The sequence below is a fragment of the Falco rusticolus genome, chromosome 1, assembly GCF_015220075.1.
Source record: "Falco rusticolus isolate bFalRus1 chromosome 1, bFalRus1.pri, whole genome shotgun sequence".
Classification (NCBI taxonomy): Eukaryota; Metazoa; Chordata; class Aves; order Falconiformes; family Falconidae; genus Falco; species Falco rusticolus.
Genome location: NC_051187.1, coordinates 13,881,361 through 13,896,516, shown reverse-complemented (window position 1 = coordinate 13,896,516; position 15,156 = coordinate 13,881,361). Strand labels below are relative to the sequence as shown.

Here is a 15,156-nt window from a genome sequence, read left to right as displayed (position 1 = left end):
CTCTGAAGCAAATCGGGTAGCAAAGAATTGTCAAGTGCAGAGAATGTGGTTTGGGGTTTTTTTGTTTTATTTTGGGGTGGTGGTCGTCTTTAACCCTACTGTAGAGGAAAACAAGGCATGCAAATTGTCTATCTTTAGAGCGTTTCTACCTGAAAAACTGCCCTGGAAAGAGCTGCAGTAGCTTGCTTTTTTCCAGAGCTTTGGTTTGGTTTCTCCCCACTGAGTTAAACTCGGAGCTGACAGGTAGTGAGAGACACCCCCACAGCTAAGGTTTAGCTCAAAGCCATGGGGAAGCCGACCCATTAATACTGCAGGATATCTCTCCAGTCCCACCACTGGCTTATAAACATACTTTCCCTAAGTTCCTAAGAGCTGTGGTTTAAAACAAAGTTCCACGTGAGGGTGTTTGTACCCCTGTGTATTCACACACTATAATATGGGAGAGAATAGCTCAATAAATATCCCCTTGTTAATAGACATGCATTTCTATGTATTACAGCCCAATACGTTCTGCTCCAGATCGTTGCAGACATATTATGCATCTCCCCGCCACCGCCAGTCTCCACAGGGAAGGTTTCAGGCTCTTCTCACTAGTCAACTGCTGCCTGAGCCACCGTATTGTAAGACCTGGCTCAGATCTTTGGACAGGCAAAATAGGGTCATTCATCTAAAGACTTTCTAAACGACTGACAGTTCTCCAAAACAAATTGCTCTTGGAGGGGGGTTTAGATGGAGGTACTAAACACAAGAGGCGGAGTCAGGTGGTAATCAGGCCCACATGCTCGGTTTCTAGGGGTTATCTCAAGAGCTGGAGGTTTGGATGGGCATTTTAGATGGGGAGGGGGAATCCCTAAGAATAGACGTGGTACTAATTGAACAGACAGGGTATACAGGCACAGAGATGACAGTTGACAGAACTGTAGGACAAAACGGAAGCAGCAGGCTGAGGCTGAACTGGACAGCCTGTCTTTTCATACCCATTTATAAAACTAAAAGAAAAATACCTGAGCCTTTTATGTCTAAAGAAGACTTTTGGGGATCTGCATGTTTTCTTCATCTCTTTATGGTGCCTCTGTTGTTTCCATCCTGTTCAGCTTTGTTACCCAACAGAACAGCACATGCGAAGAAGATAGATTGTGTGGAGATTAGCATCACGTACTTAGGAATTGCATCTTCCTGTAGTCCTGTCAGCCGGTAAGCTTTGATTTTGGGGCAGACCATAAGAGAGTATTACTAGATGTTTTTCCAGTTTCATCCCCAAGACCTAAGGAGTGGTTTACCAAGTGGGCATGATAAAGACACATGCACTATAGAGGTGGGAAAGTAAACACATTCTGAATTTTTGCCTCTGTGCAAAGGTACTAAGAAAACACTAGCTTTCCCTGCCTTTTGGCTGTTTGCAGAGCCAACGTGCCTGATTTATAAAAGGCCTCATGAAAACACGCACCTAACAAGCCAGTGGGAGGTAGCTTGCGTTTCGCAGCTGAAGTTTGCAATTCATAGCTGAAGAGATAGAGGATGCATCACTTCCCTTCTTGGCTGTGACAAGACCAGACATACAGCCTGCACCTGGCTTGCAGGTTGTGGCCTGTATTTCTCACTTCCTAAGACTACCAACCAAGTCGGCTTTTCCTTTTTGCCTTCACCTTAGCCCAAATAGCTTGGCCCAAGTTGGCTGGCTTTGCTGTTTGACCTTGCGTAAAGTCTGTTATCATGACATGACAAATGGTACCTCTGCTCCATGGTGATGGCCGAGCTTTGTAGAGGGAAGGGCCCGCGGTAGAGAAAACAAATGTTGACCTCTGGATGGAGACTATGAGAGCTGGAAAAGTGCACAAGGAGCTGAATACTTACACAGTCCAGCCTTGAGAGTGGAACTGGTAACTTCTTGCATTGTGGTTGCGTCCTTATGTGCTTTACCACTACCCAGTTGGCCTTCTGACTCACCAGCCTTCTCCCTATCCATTGGAGCAGTGACTGAACAACCTGCTTGAACCGAGTGATGGAACAGCTTATATTATTACTCTCAAAAGGGATAGTACCTTAATCTATGGCAGTGTACTGCCTCAGATGATTGTCATGGAACAGTACCCCAGAATGTAGAAGAATGAAGCTGGTTAATTAGCATTGACAATAAACAACTGTGGGCTGGCTTCAGGGGTGTCAGGTTGGCTGAGGTAGGTAAGGTGCAGCTGTGGCTGTTCTGTTAAGACACTGGGCAACCAATGAAGAGGGACAAGGAAGAGAGGAGGAAGAAGCAGAGAGAATGCATGCCTGGGATGAGGAGAGACTAGGAGAAGGCAGCAGAGGGACTGGCATGAAGAGTATGTTGGTATGAGATGGTAAAAGACCTTGTTGCAGCCTGATAGTTTGGAAAGTGCTGTGACACCAGAAGGGTAAGAAAAGTCATTTGCACTACTTTTGTGCTGACAGTACTGTCCAAATGTGTACAGCACTGGATACTTTTAGTCACTAGGCAACAGGCTACAAAACAATTTACTGGCTACAGCTGACACTAATCAAAGGTTTCTACAGGCTGTGGCTGCTCTATCAGGTGTTGACACCATGTCACTGTTTAGCTAGATTGAAGACCAGAAAGTTAAAAGATGTGTCCTGTGCTTGTACTGTGATTGCCCTTCACTTATTGTCTTTTGCTTTCAATTTAGGTTGGACTATAATTTAGACCCAAAAGCCTGTTTGACCCTGACAGCTTGAGTACAGTGGCAAAGAAAGGATTGTTGGTGTTCAATGCGAAGAAGCAAACTTTCATCCGTTTACTTGGAAGCCCATTCTGTTGGGAATGGCAAGAAATCTACCCACAGCTTTCTTTGTGTAGGTTTGGCACAACACCCAGAAGAAAAGTGAAAAACTGTCTTCTAACGGAAGATGACAGTGAACCTGAGCAGAGTGCCTGGGCCCATCTACCTGATGTCTGTCTCGAGCACGTCTTCCATTGGTTACATGACAGGGACAGATCTCAGGCTGCCTTGTCTGTAAAAAGTGGAATTGGGCCATGTACTCGGGATCCCTCTGGAGAAGCAGAGCCATCACATTCTGTGGCCGACCATTAAGGGCACATACATTGGAGCTGCAAAGTGCACTGTGGTATGTCAAGAGATTTGGCAAGTATTTGGAGCACCTTGAGATCAAGTTAGCAAATCCTTACAATACTGCCTTTACCCAAAAATTTCAAGTGATTATGAGAGGTCTTCTTTCACACCTGGGTAAGTTTAACAGTCGCCTAGTATCCTTGAGCATCAAATACCTGGACCTAGACCACTTGATCTGGAAAACTGTAGTCAGGGAGCAGTTTATCAAGAACTTGGCTACCTTCCTGAAAAGAACAAGCAAACAGCTTGATTATGTCAACTTCCAAGGAGCGAGAGTAAGCTTGGAAGAAGGCTGTGAGCTTCTGAATTCTCTGAGCTGCTTGACCAACGGAAGTTTTATTTCTGAAATAAATATTGAGGATTTCTTCAGTTTCTACCTTCCCGTCTACAGCAGCACCTTGTTCCACCAAACTATGTCCAAGTTGCACAGCCTGGTCACCCTGACTTTCAATGACTCCAATGAACTGCTGGTCATCCTGCAAGAGCACAGTGCTCATTCCCTGTGCACTTTGAATATCAAATGTCATATCCATGACCCTCATGGGCAAGTGGTCTGGGGAATGTCATGGGCAAACTTGGCCAAGAGAGCCCCAAAACTGAATGTGAACTTCTTCTTTGAAAGAGTCATGAAGCATGATCACCTAGCCAGGGTCCTGCTAGTGGAGATCCCAGTCAGGAGCATCAGTCTACGGAGCTGCTATTTCAGTGACCCAGAATGGGTCACAATGAGACTTACCCTCACCAACCTCCTCCCAGCCTACTGGCATGTTCTGCAGGTAAGGGAAACAATAGTGACACCTTACTGCAATATCACAACATTAAGCAAAGTTATCATATGGGCCTTCTGCATAGTAGCAGTCATCAACAGGAATTCCTGACTGCTTCAGTTTTATGTTCAGAAGGTAATTTTCATAAGTGAGCCATTCCTGTATTCCAGCTATAGTCTAGTTCAGATAATTAGCCTTATCCAGTGACAGTCCCCATTGTGCTAGTCTTTGCTGTCAGGGTGGTGTCAGGTTGTTCTCATAAAGAACTAAAACACCCAAATTACTGGTGGTTGTAACATCAGCTGTGAGCAAGAACAACCTTTAAGACAAGAAAACGTCATTTTTTGTAAGAAAGCTTTAGGCTTATCCTGGTTAAGACACCTTCATGTTTAGTAACTAACTTTCTTATCCTTTCAGATTTTTCTGAATGCCACCCTTTTGCAGGGAAATCTGCATATGAGGAAAATAAGTCTGTATACCTTATTTGCTTACAGACCTGTTGCCTACATCAACCTACACTGATGGTTTTGCTCCATTTTGGCAGTGCACAAATGTCTCACAACACACATAAATTAACTGGTGCCCATGTCAAAACACTTTGGTGTCACCAAAGGTGTGCAACAGCTGATCCATGTAAATGAGCATCAGGTCTTTGCATGTCTGAGGGATGCATGCAGTATACCTGACAGTTGCTGACAACTAAGTTCTGTTAAACTGCAGAGTTTTTCAGTAAACACCAGAGATCTGCAAAGATTTCTAGAAGTTGTATTTGGATCTACTCCCCTATCTGGGATAATTTCCAATATGTCAAATAAGATCATAGCACAAGCCGTGGGTTTAGTATCTTCTAATGGTAACAGAAGTTGTCTATCTCTTAGAAGGGTATATCATATACAAGCCCTACCCTCACACACACACACACACACACACCCCTTAATGGGAGAGTGGAGATTACTGTAGTACATCCTGTTGTCATAATACAAAGCTGATTCTCTGCTAATGTCAAGGTAAAAAACTGATCTGCCGACAGTCACTTCTGTTGGTGAAATTGGGAAACTTGTTTAGTTACTTGTTTAGAACTTGTTCTAGTTACTGCACTCACAAGCTCTGTTCAGTAGTAGTAGCAGTGTTCATTATTTTTCAAGAAATTAACACTTGAATTAAACCATGACCATGAGCTGCTGGAAGATGAGCTGCTAAGCTCATCTTATCGTGCAAGAACTTGTTATTTCTGAAAGTCTGGGCATTTCTAAGTGTCACCTTTATGGAGAGGCTGCTGCAAAACCATGCAGAAAGTAAATGCATTTTGACTACCATAAAGGTGAGAGTTTATGCTTCAAAACTCCCATTCCCTTCCTCTCTCCACTACCCAGAGAAAGATGAGGTCCCCATGCTCATCGGAAGGTCGCTTACGGAAATGTTAACATAACTACCTTCCCCGTATTACATTTTAGCATTAGAATGAGCCTGAGAACCACTCAGAGAAACAGGGCTTTCCAAGCTCCTTAGCAAGGTACAGAATACTACAGAAGTTTAATAACAAGCCCTAACAATTCCACATGTCCTTCCTAGACTGGGGTTCCCTCTGTCACTTCTAGTTCAAGCTAGGGATTCTCAGTCACCTCCCAGGCCCAGTGTTTACCTCTGTGCTTAAATTGAGGCAGATGGGTTGAATGTCACTAAACGGCAAAAAGATAAACGCATCTCACTCTTGAGGGATGCTGTGTTGAACTGGAGCCAGACCACAATTGTATCTGGAGTAAACCATGCTGTCATGATACTTTGCGTACTAGATTCTGAATTCAGTAGATCCTCCCAGGTCTGCACAGATCCCAGGGATGCATCAGTTCTGGGGGTAAAAGGAACCTTTGCTCTTCTCAAAAATTATGCAGCAGGAGATTGTTTTCAGTCAGTTTGGAGTGAAAACAGAGTAAAACCCCAAGCATTTACTCAAAACCAAGGATTTTGGCTTATCTAGATTGCTCATTAGTCACAAAAGCATCTTGTCATGAGCTTTTATGGCCTGAGCTTGTATCTGAGTGACATGACTGTTGTCCATGCATACACGTCAGGATTTACACAGTCCAACCAGACAGCAGTGAGGAGGATCAGATGTTGGGTGGTATTTACAGGAAGTTCAAACACGTGCTTGACTCGGAGCTTAATTATTTCATCATCACTCACACAATGGTATAAACCACAGGAAGAGAGAACACCCAGTGACATCTGAAGCAAGGAAAGCATCAGTAAGGTATTTGAAGCTTGACAGCACTGCCTCTGAAAAGGAGATATCATTACAGCAAGAGAGAGGCAAGGGACAATTTTACACTCCATGCATTAAAATGTTGGACTTGGGAACCACCCTCCTGTATCTCCCACATCATTTATTCTTGCCCTTGCTTTGTTTTGACTCGCCAGAACCAAAGGAAGCAGTGAGCCCTTTTCCATCTCTAGTAAAGCTAAGGCCCTCCTCTTTTTCAGCACTTCTCACTGTAGAGCTTCAAACACTTTACCAATAAGGCCCGTCTCATCGTTTCCATTTTGCAAATAGGGAAACTGACCAATGGGGTGGGGAAGTGATTAGCCCAAAGTCAGCCTTGGCTTGATCTTAATTTAGGTACAGTCACATGCACTATCCTGGGTATCACCAGTCCCTACCTTCTAGTAAGTTTGATACACACCCTGTGCCTAGCTCTTGACAGCAGATGTTTAGAACCAAACATACCATGGCTAGTCCTGAGTCACCCCTCCCACTTGCCCAGCTTTCCAACAAGTGACTTTATGAGGAGACTCCTGTTCTAGCTTCCAAAGCTTCTAGACCTTTCAACGGGAAAAGCTATCACTGGTTGCACACAAGATAGTATGGAGGGTCATTTCTTCTTATTCTTGGATTCTACTGCCAAGTGGGAGGTTCCATCAAGCATTCTAGAGCAAAGATAGCTGCGAAACAGATAGCTGGAAGTACTAGGTCTGTTTTAATTACCTTGCACAACTAGAACCAGGACAACACTGAGCCAAACCAATGAATCTGGAGGTTCATCAATAAAATTTCAGCAGGAGCTGGCTCTTTGAGGCACACACTGTCTCCCAGTGTGATGGCTTCAGAAGCTGTTAATACAAATGGACTCTCTCATTTGCATGCAGAGCACTTCGTCAATGTACAGTGTATTCTCCTTGACCTGGATCTCCTCCTCCAAGGAAAGCTGTCGACGGCTCAGACCTTTCAGCTCTGTCTCGGCCTGTGCCAGTGTGTCCTTTAATCTAACAGAGAAAATACAGACAGACATTAGTTGAAAACACATGGATTGGTGGTTTTTTTTCATATGGGCTAAGAATACTGAGCAAAAAAAGACAGAAGGGGATTCACAGGGAAACAATATCCATGCAGCTTCCCTTAAAATGTCCTGCCCTTAAGGGAAAAGCATTTCCCAGCCTTTCAGGGAGAATAGCTGGGACCCAGTGTTACTGTGACTCACTGAATTAACCCAGTAATCTATACCACAGATTGTCCCCTCTTTCATTTCCACTTGCCTTTGAATATTTTTTGCAATTTCTTGAACTTCACTAGTCAGCCTGTATTGCACTGTATCATAACACAATTCCACATTGGGGCGATGGTTTCTTGATTCCAAGCGGGTTTGAGCCACTTTAAAAGGTCCTTCTTCATCAGCGATTGCTTTCTTTAAGGCTGCAATGTTCTTCTCCTGTGAGGCAGCCTCATCTATCACCTTAACAAATCCAACAGAAGGAAGTGCTGCATGCTGTCTCTTACAATGGGTGAAATCATCAACATCTTCTTTAGTAGTTATTGTAGTAACAATCACAATAAATCCCGTTATGTTAAGACATTATTTCATCAACGGATATTTTACAGAGGTCAGCCAGGATTATGAGTCCTTCATTGGAAAGCAGATGACACTGTTCCTACTGAAACTGGAGATTTAATGCTCAGCAATTAATTTTTAGTATTAACACTCCTTTTTCATGTATCAAATTTTGAACACATTAACCCTGATTTTATAAGTTATTGGACTCTTATATCACAATCATGAAGATTCTGTAGGATCCACATGTAACTAAAAATCACAAGGGAAATTCCGGCTTTACTGATGTATACAGCAACACTTCTATCGAGTGAGTGATTCCAGAAATTCACCTCCGTAATGGTGCACACAGAGCTGAGAAAATAAAATCTAAGACTAATTGGCGGGGTGGACTGTGGCAGGGGCCACTAATATTGCAAAGGTAAAATTCTTAATGCAAAGCAGCTCAAGCCACTGTGTTGAGAAAACTGGTAGATAACCCAAGCCCATTGCTTCCACTTTTTCACTGACTGTCCCCTACCACTTACCATTGCAAGGAGTGTCTCTAGCTTGTGCTTGGCATCCTTGACTTCCTTCACCCTTTTTCTAAATGCAACATTCACCATCTCACATTGCTTGCGCATGTCATTTGCTGTCTGCAAGAAGATGCCGTCAATCAGTGCCCTCAGTGCCAAAGAATTGTTTCTCTGCTCATTGGCCTTTTCAATGTTCATGTTTGAGAAAGCTATCCAGTCTTCAGGGCTAACAAAACTGAAAGAGATTAAAAGTAAAAGGTCATCAACTGGCAGCATCAGGCACTCTGTGCCTTCATAAATCTAGAAGTACTCCACAAACCCAAGAACAAAGCAGTACTATTAACTGCAGCACATCCCAGTGAGGGCCAGTTTTACTGGGAATTCTACAGATACAAACCAAAAACCCTCTCTGTCACAAACATTTCAGAATGAATTACACAAGGGTAGGATGGAAACAAATTTGCTAAAGTCACAGAGGAACTTTTTTATAACCTTCATTTCCCCAATAAAGAATTAAGTTGTGGGGGAAACACAGATAACAGCCAATATTTCTTAGAACACATTTCCTTAATTAGGCTGTTATTACTAATATAATTCAGCTGTTACTAATAATAGCAAGTAACTATTCACAAAAAACATTCACTTTCTCTCACAATTTACCACCTATAAGACAGTCACTTACAGTAACTGGTTGGAACAGTAGTTGGAAAGCCAATCCCCAACTGTATTCCCAGATTTAGAGGGTCATAACTGTGCACCAGCGGCTTGCAGGCAGGCATTTGGGAAGTTCCTTAGAGGCTTCATTGTTTTCATTGTGTGGATATAAAAAGCTGTAATTGTTGTTTGCATGTAGCAGCCCACACCATCCTGGGAGTGGTCTGAGTTACACAACCTGGTGGTAATGCATGCTAGCAGCAAGATCTGTCAGTTTCTTGGTGTTCCAAGTTTGTCAGTTCTTGCAGAGCCAGTCGTGTCCTGTCCCACACACACACTGCTTTCTCAGTATGTTTCCTCTTTCCACCCCATTTTCTGTGGTAGCTATTTCTCCATCTAAACCATTCACACTAACTGACCCATACAGAAAAGGTGCATTTTCCAGGTTAATGACTGAGTCAGAAACTGACTCCACACCTCATGTCCCAGTCCAGCGTTCTCCCCACTAGGACACCCTTGGAGAGGAGAAGTTAGATTAATAAATCCATCCTGGGTTTAAACAACGTGTGAAATTTTCCATTAGCTAACTGTGAGCCTCAAAAACTTTCAGTGAACTGCAGGTCACTGGAAACACAATTATTGTGGCTTATTTCACAGATGCATTACACAGATACTAGAGTGATTGACAGAAGTATAAAAAACAATCTAAAAGAGACAGGTGATGGACAGATATAGTCTGTTTTACACAAAATTACTTTAATCTTACTATTAGTGGAACAGCTTATATTAGCTGTATAATTATCATATGTTCATTGAACTAAATAACCACTTACTTTCCTTCAATTTTCACTGCATTATCAGCATATCTGGTATCAGGAATGTTGTTTGTCAGACTAGCACAGTAATCATCAATCATCAAAGCTGTGAACTTGTCCTTCAGATCCATTTCCAGACTGTATTTTGCTGATCGGTTTAGTCTAGGATGAGAGAAACCCGCACTCTAAGGCAAAGCATAGCCACTCACAAGCGTCCCTAACATGCACACATACATGCATTAGGTAATACAAATGCTGTTATGCAATTCTTCATGTGTGAACTGTTAGTTGAAAAGTCCCCAAATCTAGAGCATGAAGCTGCCTCCATATAAATTGATGGTACAATTTTTATTGGAATTCATGGCACAAGACTGGATCATGAGAAGACCAGGGATCATGTGCAAATACTTTTGAGTTCTAACAAACAGAACTTTCTCACCATTACTGATCCAACGGTATGAATTAGGGCTAACCTTCTGTAACCGTTTAGCACTGAAGGTAACTTTGAACCTATGCTCTGCCTGACCCTACAGCTTCTCAGGATTATGGGTGTCCGTGTTCAGTTACGCTTTTTGCGTCTGCACCTGATTTGCTCATTGGTTTGTTCCAATGTACGTCCAAGCAAAGCAATAACCCCCTGAAGGACTTCAGCTTCCTTCACCAGTTCCTGTTCCACTTCATCATGCACCAATTCAATCCCAGCTCGCCTCTGCCTAAACAAAAAGAAAAACCATCAGCCACATTGTTCAAATGCCTGCAGCTAACAGAAGATCAAGCCCATCTTTCCAGATCAAAGGCTTTTCCCTGCCACATGGGAAGTTTTTCCTTTATGGCCTTTGTTTCCTGGTGTTGAAATACCTAAATCAGACTGTGACTCCACTACAAAGGCAGGCAGGCCCTTAGTTTGCAGCCTTTTTTATTATTTGTTAAAGGCTCATTACCTAGGGTTATTTTTCCCTCCCTGAATGCTTTTCTTCTTAATCGTCTCACCTGTTCAGGAGACACTTTTGGGCAATGACGAGTGGCTCTTTGCAGCTCTCCAAAGATTTCTCCAGCCTAGTCTTAAAAGTCAACAGTACCTCTGTCTCATGAACAATTTGTTCATGTTTTTTGTCCAATTCTTGTTTCCAGAATTTAATTTCTTCCCGTCTCTGTTCTGCAGAATAAAAATTGCAAACAAGTATTAATACAAGCCCATCTTATATGCCAGAGCACATCTTAGATATAGCTAAAAATACTTCTTCCATAGTGGAATGCCTGTAGTGCTGTAAGCTGATGTGGGGAGACAGTTTTGCAACCCTGTGTCAGGAGGTCTGGTTGAAATAGCTTTCTGTGTGTTTTGGAGAAGTAATTTATTTGTTGTAAAATAAAGAATCTGCCTGAAAATATTTTTTTAAAATATTTTTTTATTTTTTCCATCAGAACAGAGAGCATGGCATTAACATATATTCCTATTTGATATTGACTCATTTTGTAAGTCTGTCTTATAGCTCAAATAAGTAACACATCTTGACACTTGCAGAACACAAGGGCTTACCTATTTTTTTGTTGACACCACTTTGGGTTTTCTGAGTTGTCTTTTTTATTTCATCCAGCAGCCTCTGACTCTCAGCTATCATGCACTCTGACCTGGATTTCTGAGACTCTGTACTGGCACACTGCATCTTGTTTGCAATATCCCATTCTGAGGGATGAAACTTGGGTGGAGTTTGCAACAACCTGGCCATTGTTTTTCGGAAAGTTTCTGCATGTAATGCAGGTTAGTTCTTAGAATGTGGAACCTGAAAATAGGAATAGTACTACATTTGGCTGCAGAAAGAAGCAAGAAGGGCAGAAGCCAGGTCCATGTGCCTAAGAAAAACTCCCGCCCCTTTTACCTGCAAAATGACACAGGTATGAAAAGAAAAGACTTCTTGCTCAAGGCTCCCCAAGACTTTGCTGTGTGGGGAAGAGTTTGGAGGGGAAGAAAGTTTGGAGTGGGAAAATGAAGAAACAGAAGAATTAGAGAGTGGAAACTAAGAGGAGAGAGACAAAGAGGCTTGAAAGTGGGACTCAGAGGAAAAGATGGACTCTCTGCCATAGGAGGGAGAAGGGAAAGAAAAGGAGACCTGTGAGGAAGGACAGAATTACTAAACAGACAGTCACAGAAAACTCAGAAAAGGTGAACAAATATAAAGGATAAATAGTCTCCCACAGACTGGACAAGTAAATACGTTTTAAGAATATGGCTGGAGAGACAGATGAAGTCTAGGTTGTAAAAAAGAGAGAATTGTCATTAGGGAAAAAAAAAAAAAAGAAGATAAAACAGGACCTGAAAAGCTGAAGGAGGAAATAGAGCAGGTAAATGAAGAAATGGAAAAGCCTAGGAAAGACTAAAGCAGAACAAAGAACAAAGAGTACTGGGGACACTGGTTTAATGTAGGGTGAAGACAATATGCAAAGTCACAGCAGTTCGATTATTGAATTTCCTATGCTTGCACTATGCTTGTCCAGTGCTCCTGTGGCAACTCCTCACGCCAAATGCACACAGATGCTCCTCAGCCACACACAGCTTTGCCCACACTCCAGCACAGGTACACCTAAACAATCCCCCTTCTCCCTCACGCACCTCTTGGCCGATACTGCTCCTAGCCTGGACTGCTGCCAGGGTCAAACCCTGGCTACGTGCCAATCCTCAGTTCCCCTTCACTGGTGGGGGTTTGCTCCCAGCTATCTTCCAGCCTCAGTCTCCACAGCAGCAGCAGCAGCAGCAGCAGTTTCTTTTTAAATGTGCGACGAAGTGTTCCAGGAGGAATGGAAGCATGGAAGGTAAACAACCCAGTTGCTATGGGAACAGTAGCACAATCTCTAGCAAGCTTTTGCTATTGCACCAGGTGGAAGATGCAGAGCACACACAAGTCAGTGGTGCTTTTTTCACCCATGCCTGGTTAAGATCTGTCTGGAAATAAAAATGCATTCTTTGTACATTAATGGTGATAGTTCCCACAGCTTCAGGCAGTAATTTTTGATCAATTCAATGCAGAAATGCGTAAAAATTGTGAAAGCAAATGAAAGGCATGTTAAGTATATAGCTCTCTGAAATGTCAGTCATAAAACACCCTTAGCAGTATGCTCTGTCTCTGTGGCAACCATATTTCTTCCTGGTATATTCTGTATATTTATATGATTATTTATTTTTATATTAATTATGTAATATAAATAAATAAAAACTTATAAATAATTATATGATTATATAGAGTATAATCTCCAAACAAAGATTGGGAGCCAGACATAATAAATGAAGGATACAAAAGAACTATGCCCCATCTGTATAGCCCTGATGTAGTTTAGACCACAGCAGGGTTTCTCAGAGTTCCCAATAAGGTTCAGAGTTCGCAAAGTGATAAAGGAGCTAGCAGCATCGGTCAAAAGAAGGTGAGCTGGTCCAAGACAAAAGAGTTGGAAGCAACTGTAATTGTTGGCTGCAAATACAGTGAGTGACAGCTAGGAAGAGAAAGCTGCTGCTCATCTTTAATTTCAAACAGTAGCTAAATTTTCTTGAATCATCAAAACTGGTAACTACAGTGCCTCTCATGCCTGGTGCCGTGTAAACAGAAATCTGCGCCTACTCCAGAGGAGCAAAAAAGGGGTTTCAGCTGAAGAAACACTGTCTTATAGAAAAATGCAGGTATTTCAGAGTTAGCCAAAAAAAACCCACATGCTTCAGAAGACACAGTTGATGTCAGAACTGAAGCCATTAGCCTGAAAGGAGAATGACCTAGAGATTCCAGAAGCCACAGAGAATGGGGTGCAAGGCAATCAAGGAAAAGGAACAATATATGCTAACTGACGCAGGAGGATGGAAAACTGTGGTCACAGACACCCAGCATGCTCCTGACTCACGAGGCAAAGCAAAAAGTAATGACTAGGCTGAACACTGATCAGAATCAATTACATAGACCACTACTGAGGCAGGCCTGTAAATCAATTTATGTGGTACTGCACATATGAAGTCTGCCACTTATTTCTGCAAGAGAGGAACACTTCTGTCCCTTGATTTGTACATTTTGCCCCCCACGTTGGTCTAGGTTTGGAGTTTTTGTTTTTCCTTAATAAGTATTATTTTTTTAAGAGACTCTTAACATAACAAGCTAAAAAAAGATAGCTGAGAACAGCAGTTTTTGTCACATGAACAGCTGGATCAGGAACTGGAGCCATTTCCATAATAACCAAAAGATTTCCATTGACTTCAGTTGGTCTGAACTCAAAGGTAGTTTGAACAGAGGTTTACTTTGGGCAGCGTGAGTCACAGAACATGTATCATGCTGCATATGGATCATCTTCCACAAAATATTATCTCTCAGTAACATTTTTAAGGCGTTTAGAAATAGGAGCAGATTAAAGAGGGATGACAAAAGGATTCATAATAAACTGAAATGCCGAGCTATCTAAATGATGGCCGAGAACCATGCACGCCTGATGTTTGGGAAAGTGTGCTCAAGCTTCAAGAGCCGAGGAATCCCCAAGTGATGGACAGCCAAGATGTGCTGAGACGCATGGGCCTTCACACACTTTTCTTCTGAGAACCCAGCGTCTGACGCTGTCCTGAGCCAACCTGTGCACAACGACGTCATAAGGTAATTCATTTGTCCTCACCAACCCTGAACCTGTCCTTGTTAGTCTACCATAAAAGATTATTTCCTTTTAAACTGTTCAAACAAAATTTACAACTGAGCTTTCAATATTAATTACACACTGTAAGAAAGTTTTGGTTTTACCTCAAATGATTTTCAGGGGTTAAATCATTGTAGACTTCCTGAGGCTAGCATCAGGTGCGCGTCTGACAGCAGAGGAAAAATCATCTCAGCGACGAGGACAATTCAGAAAGGCATGAAAAGGCTCGTCAGCCCCCGAACACCTCCAGCCGTCCGCGAGGGGCCAAAACGACCCCGACGGGACGGAGCCGCGCGGCGCCACCGCCCCCCCCGCCCCCCCCTCCCCGCCCCCGCCGCCGATTGGCTGCCGCCTCAGCCGCGCCCCGTGCGCCTCGCCAACGGCCGCAGCTCGCGCCGCAGCTGCACCGCCCTTCCCGCGCGGCGCGCGCCAAGCGCGGGCGGAGCGCTGGCGCGCTGTCCTCGTGCCACGGCCGCAGCTGCGCCTTTGCTGAGGGTTTTACAAAGGAGCAGTTCTGCACCTTGGTGAGTTTTGTCTGGCCGTCGAAACCGGGTTCGTTGTGGATGAAGTCGCCAAAGTCCTCAGAGTCTGGAAAAACACCTCCTCTTTTCTGTGGAGGAGTCTCAAGTAGCCAGCATTCATGAGGTTAGAGCCACATCAAATGTGCTGCCGTGGTCTTTATTAAATGCATTACAAATACCATAGATAGTCTCGCTCTTTAGAGGATTAAACTGTCATCCTGACCGCTGTGAGCGTGCATGAAACCGGGAGAATGCTGTAGGTTGAGCTGGTAACTGCTTGCTTTCACTGTTGCTGAC

General features: G+C 43.2%; 2 protein-coding genes across 4 annotated transcripts; one reads left to right on the top strand and one right to left on the bottom strand.

The window, feature by feature from the left end:
• Positions 1-2,678: 2,678 nt before the first annotated feature.
• On the top strand, positions 2,679-6,728 carry FBXO39 (F-box protein 39; the record flags this gene model as incomplete). Its single annotated transcript, XM_037400865.1, is given in 6 exon segments — positions 2,679-2,982; positions 2,985-3,886; positions 5,023-5,074; positions 5,077-5,198; positions 5,257-5,261; positions 5,950-6,728. Coding segments are annotated over 6 exon segments (1,509 nt in total), but the record flags the coding sequence as incomplete, so codon positions are not given.
• Positions 6,729-6,833: 105 nt separating this feature from the next.
• TEKT1 (tektin 1) lies at positions 6,834-14,639 on the bottom strand. 3 transcript variants are annotated; one of them, XM_037410995.1, is made up of 9 exons: positions 14,443-14,639; positions 12,294-12,623; positions 11,223-11,466; positions 10,676-10,841; positions 10,270-10,398; positions 9,704-9,847; positions 8,229-8,451; positions 7,409-7,605; positions 6,834-7,138 (listed from the first exon to the last, which is right to left on the bottom strand). In XM_037410995.1, exons 3-9 carry the CDS (start codon positions 11,410-11,412, stop codon positions 6,979-6,981), a joined length of 1,209 nt encoding a protein of 402 aa, XP_037266892.1. In that variant the 5' UTR covers positions 11,413-11,466; positions 12,294-12,623; positions 14,443-14,639; the 3' UTR covers positions 6,834-6,978. The 3 variants fall into 3 exon arrangements, with proteins under 3 accessions (XP_037266892.1, XP_037266882.1, XP_037266901.1); XM_037410985.1 differs by lacking the exon at positions 12,294-12,623; XM_037411004.1 differs by lacking the exons at positions 10,270-10,398; positions 12,294-12,623.
• Between the last annotated feature and the right edge of the window lie 517 nt (positions 14,640-15,156).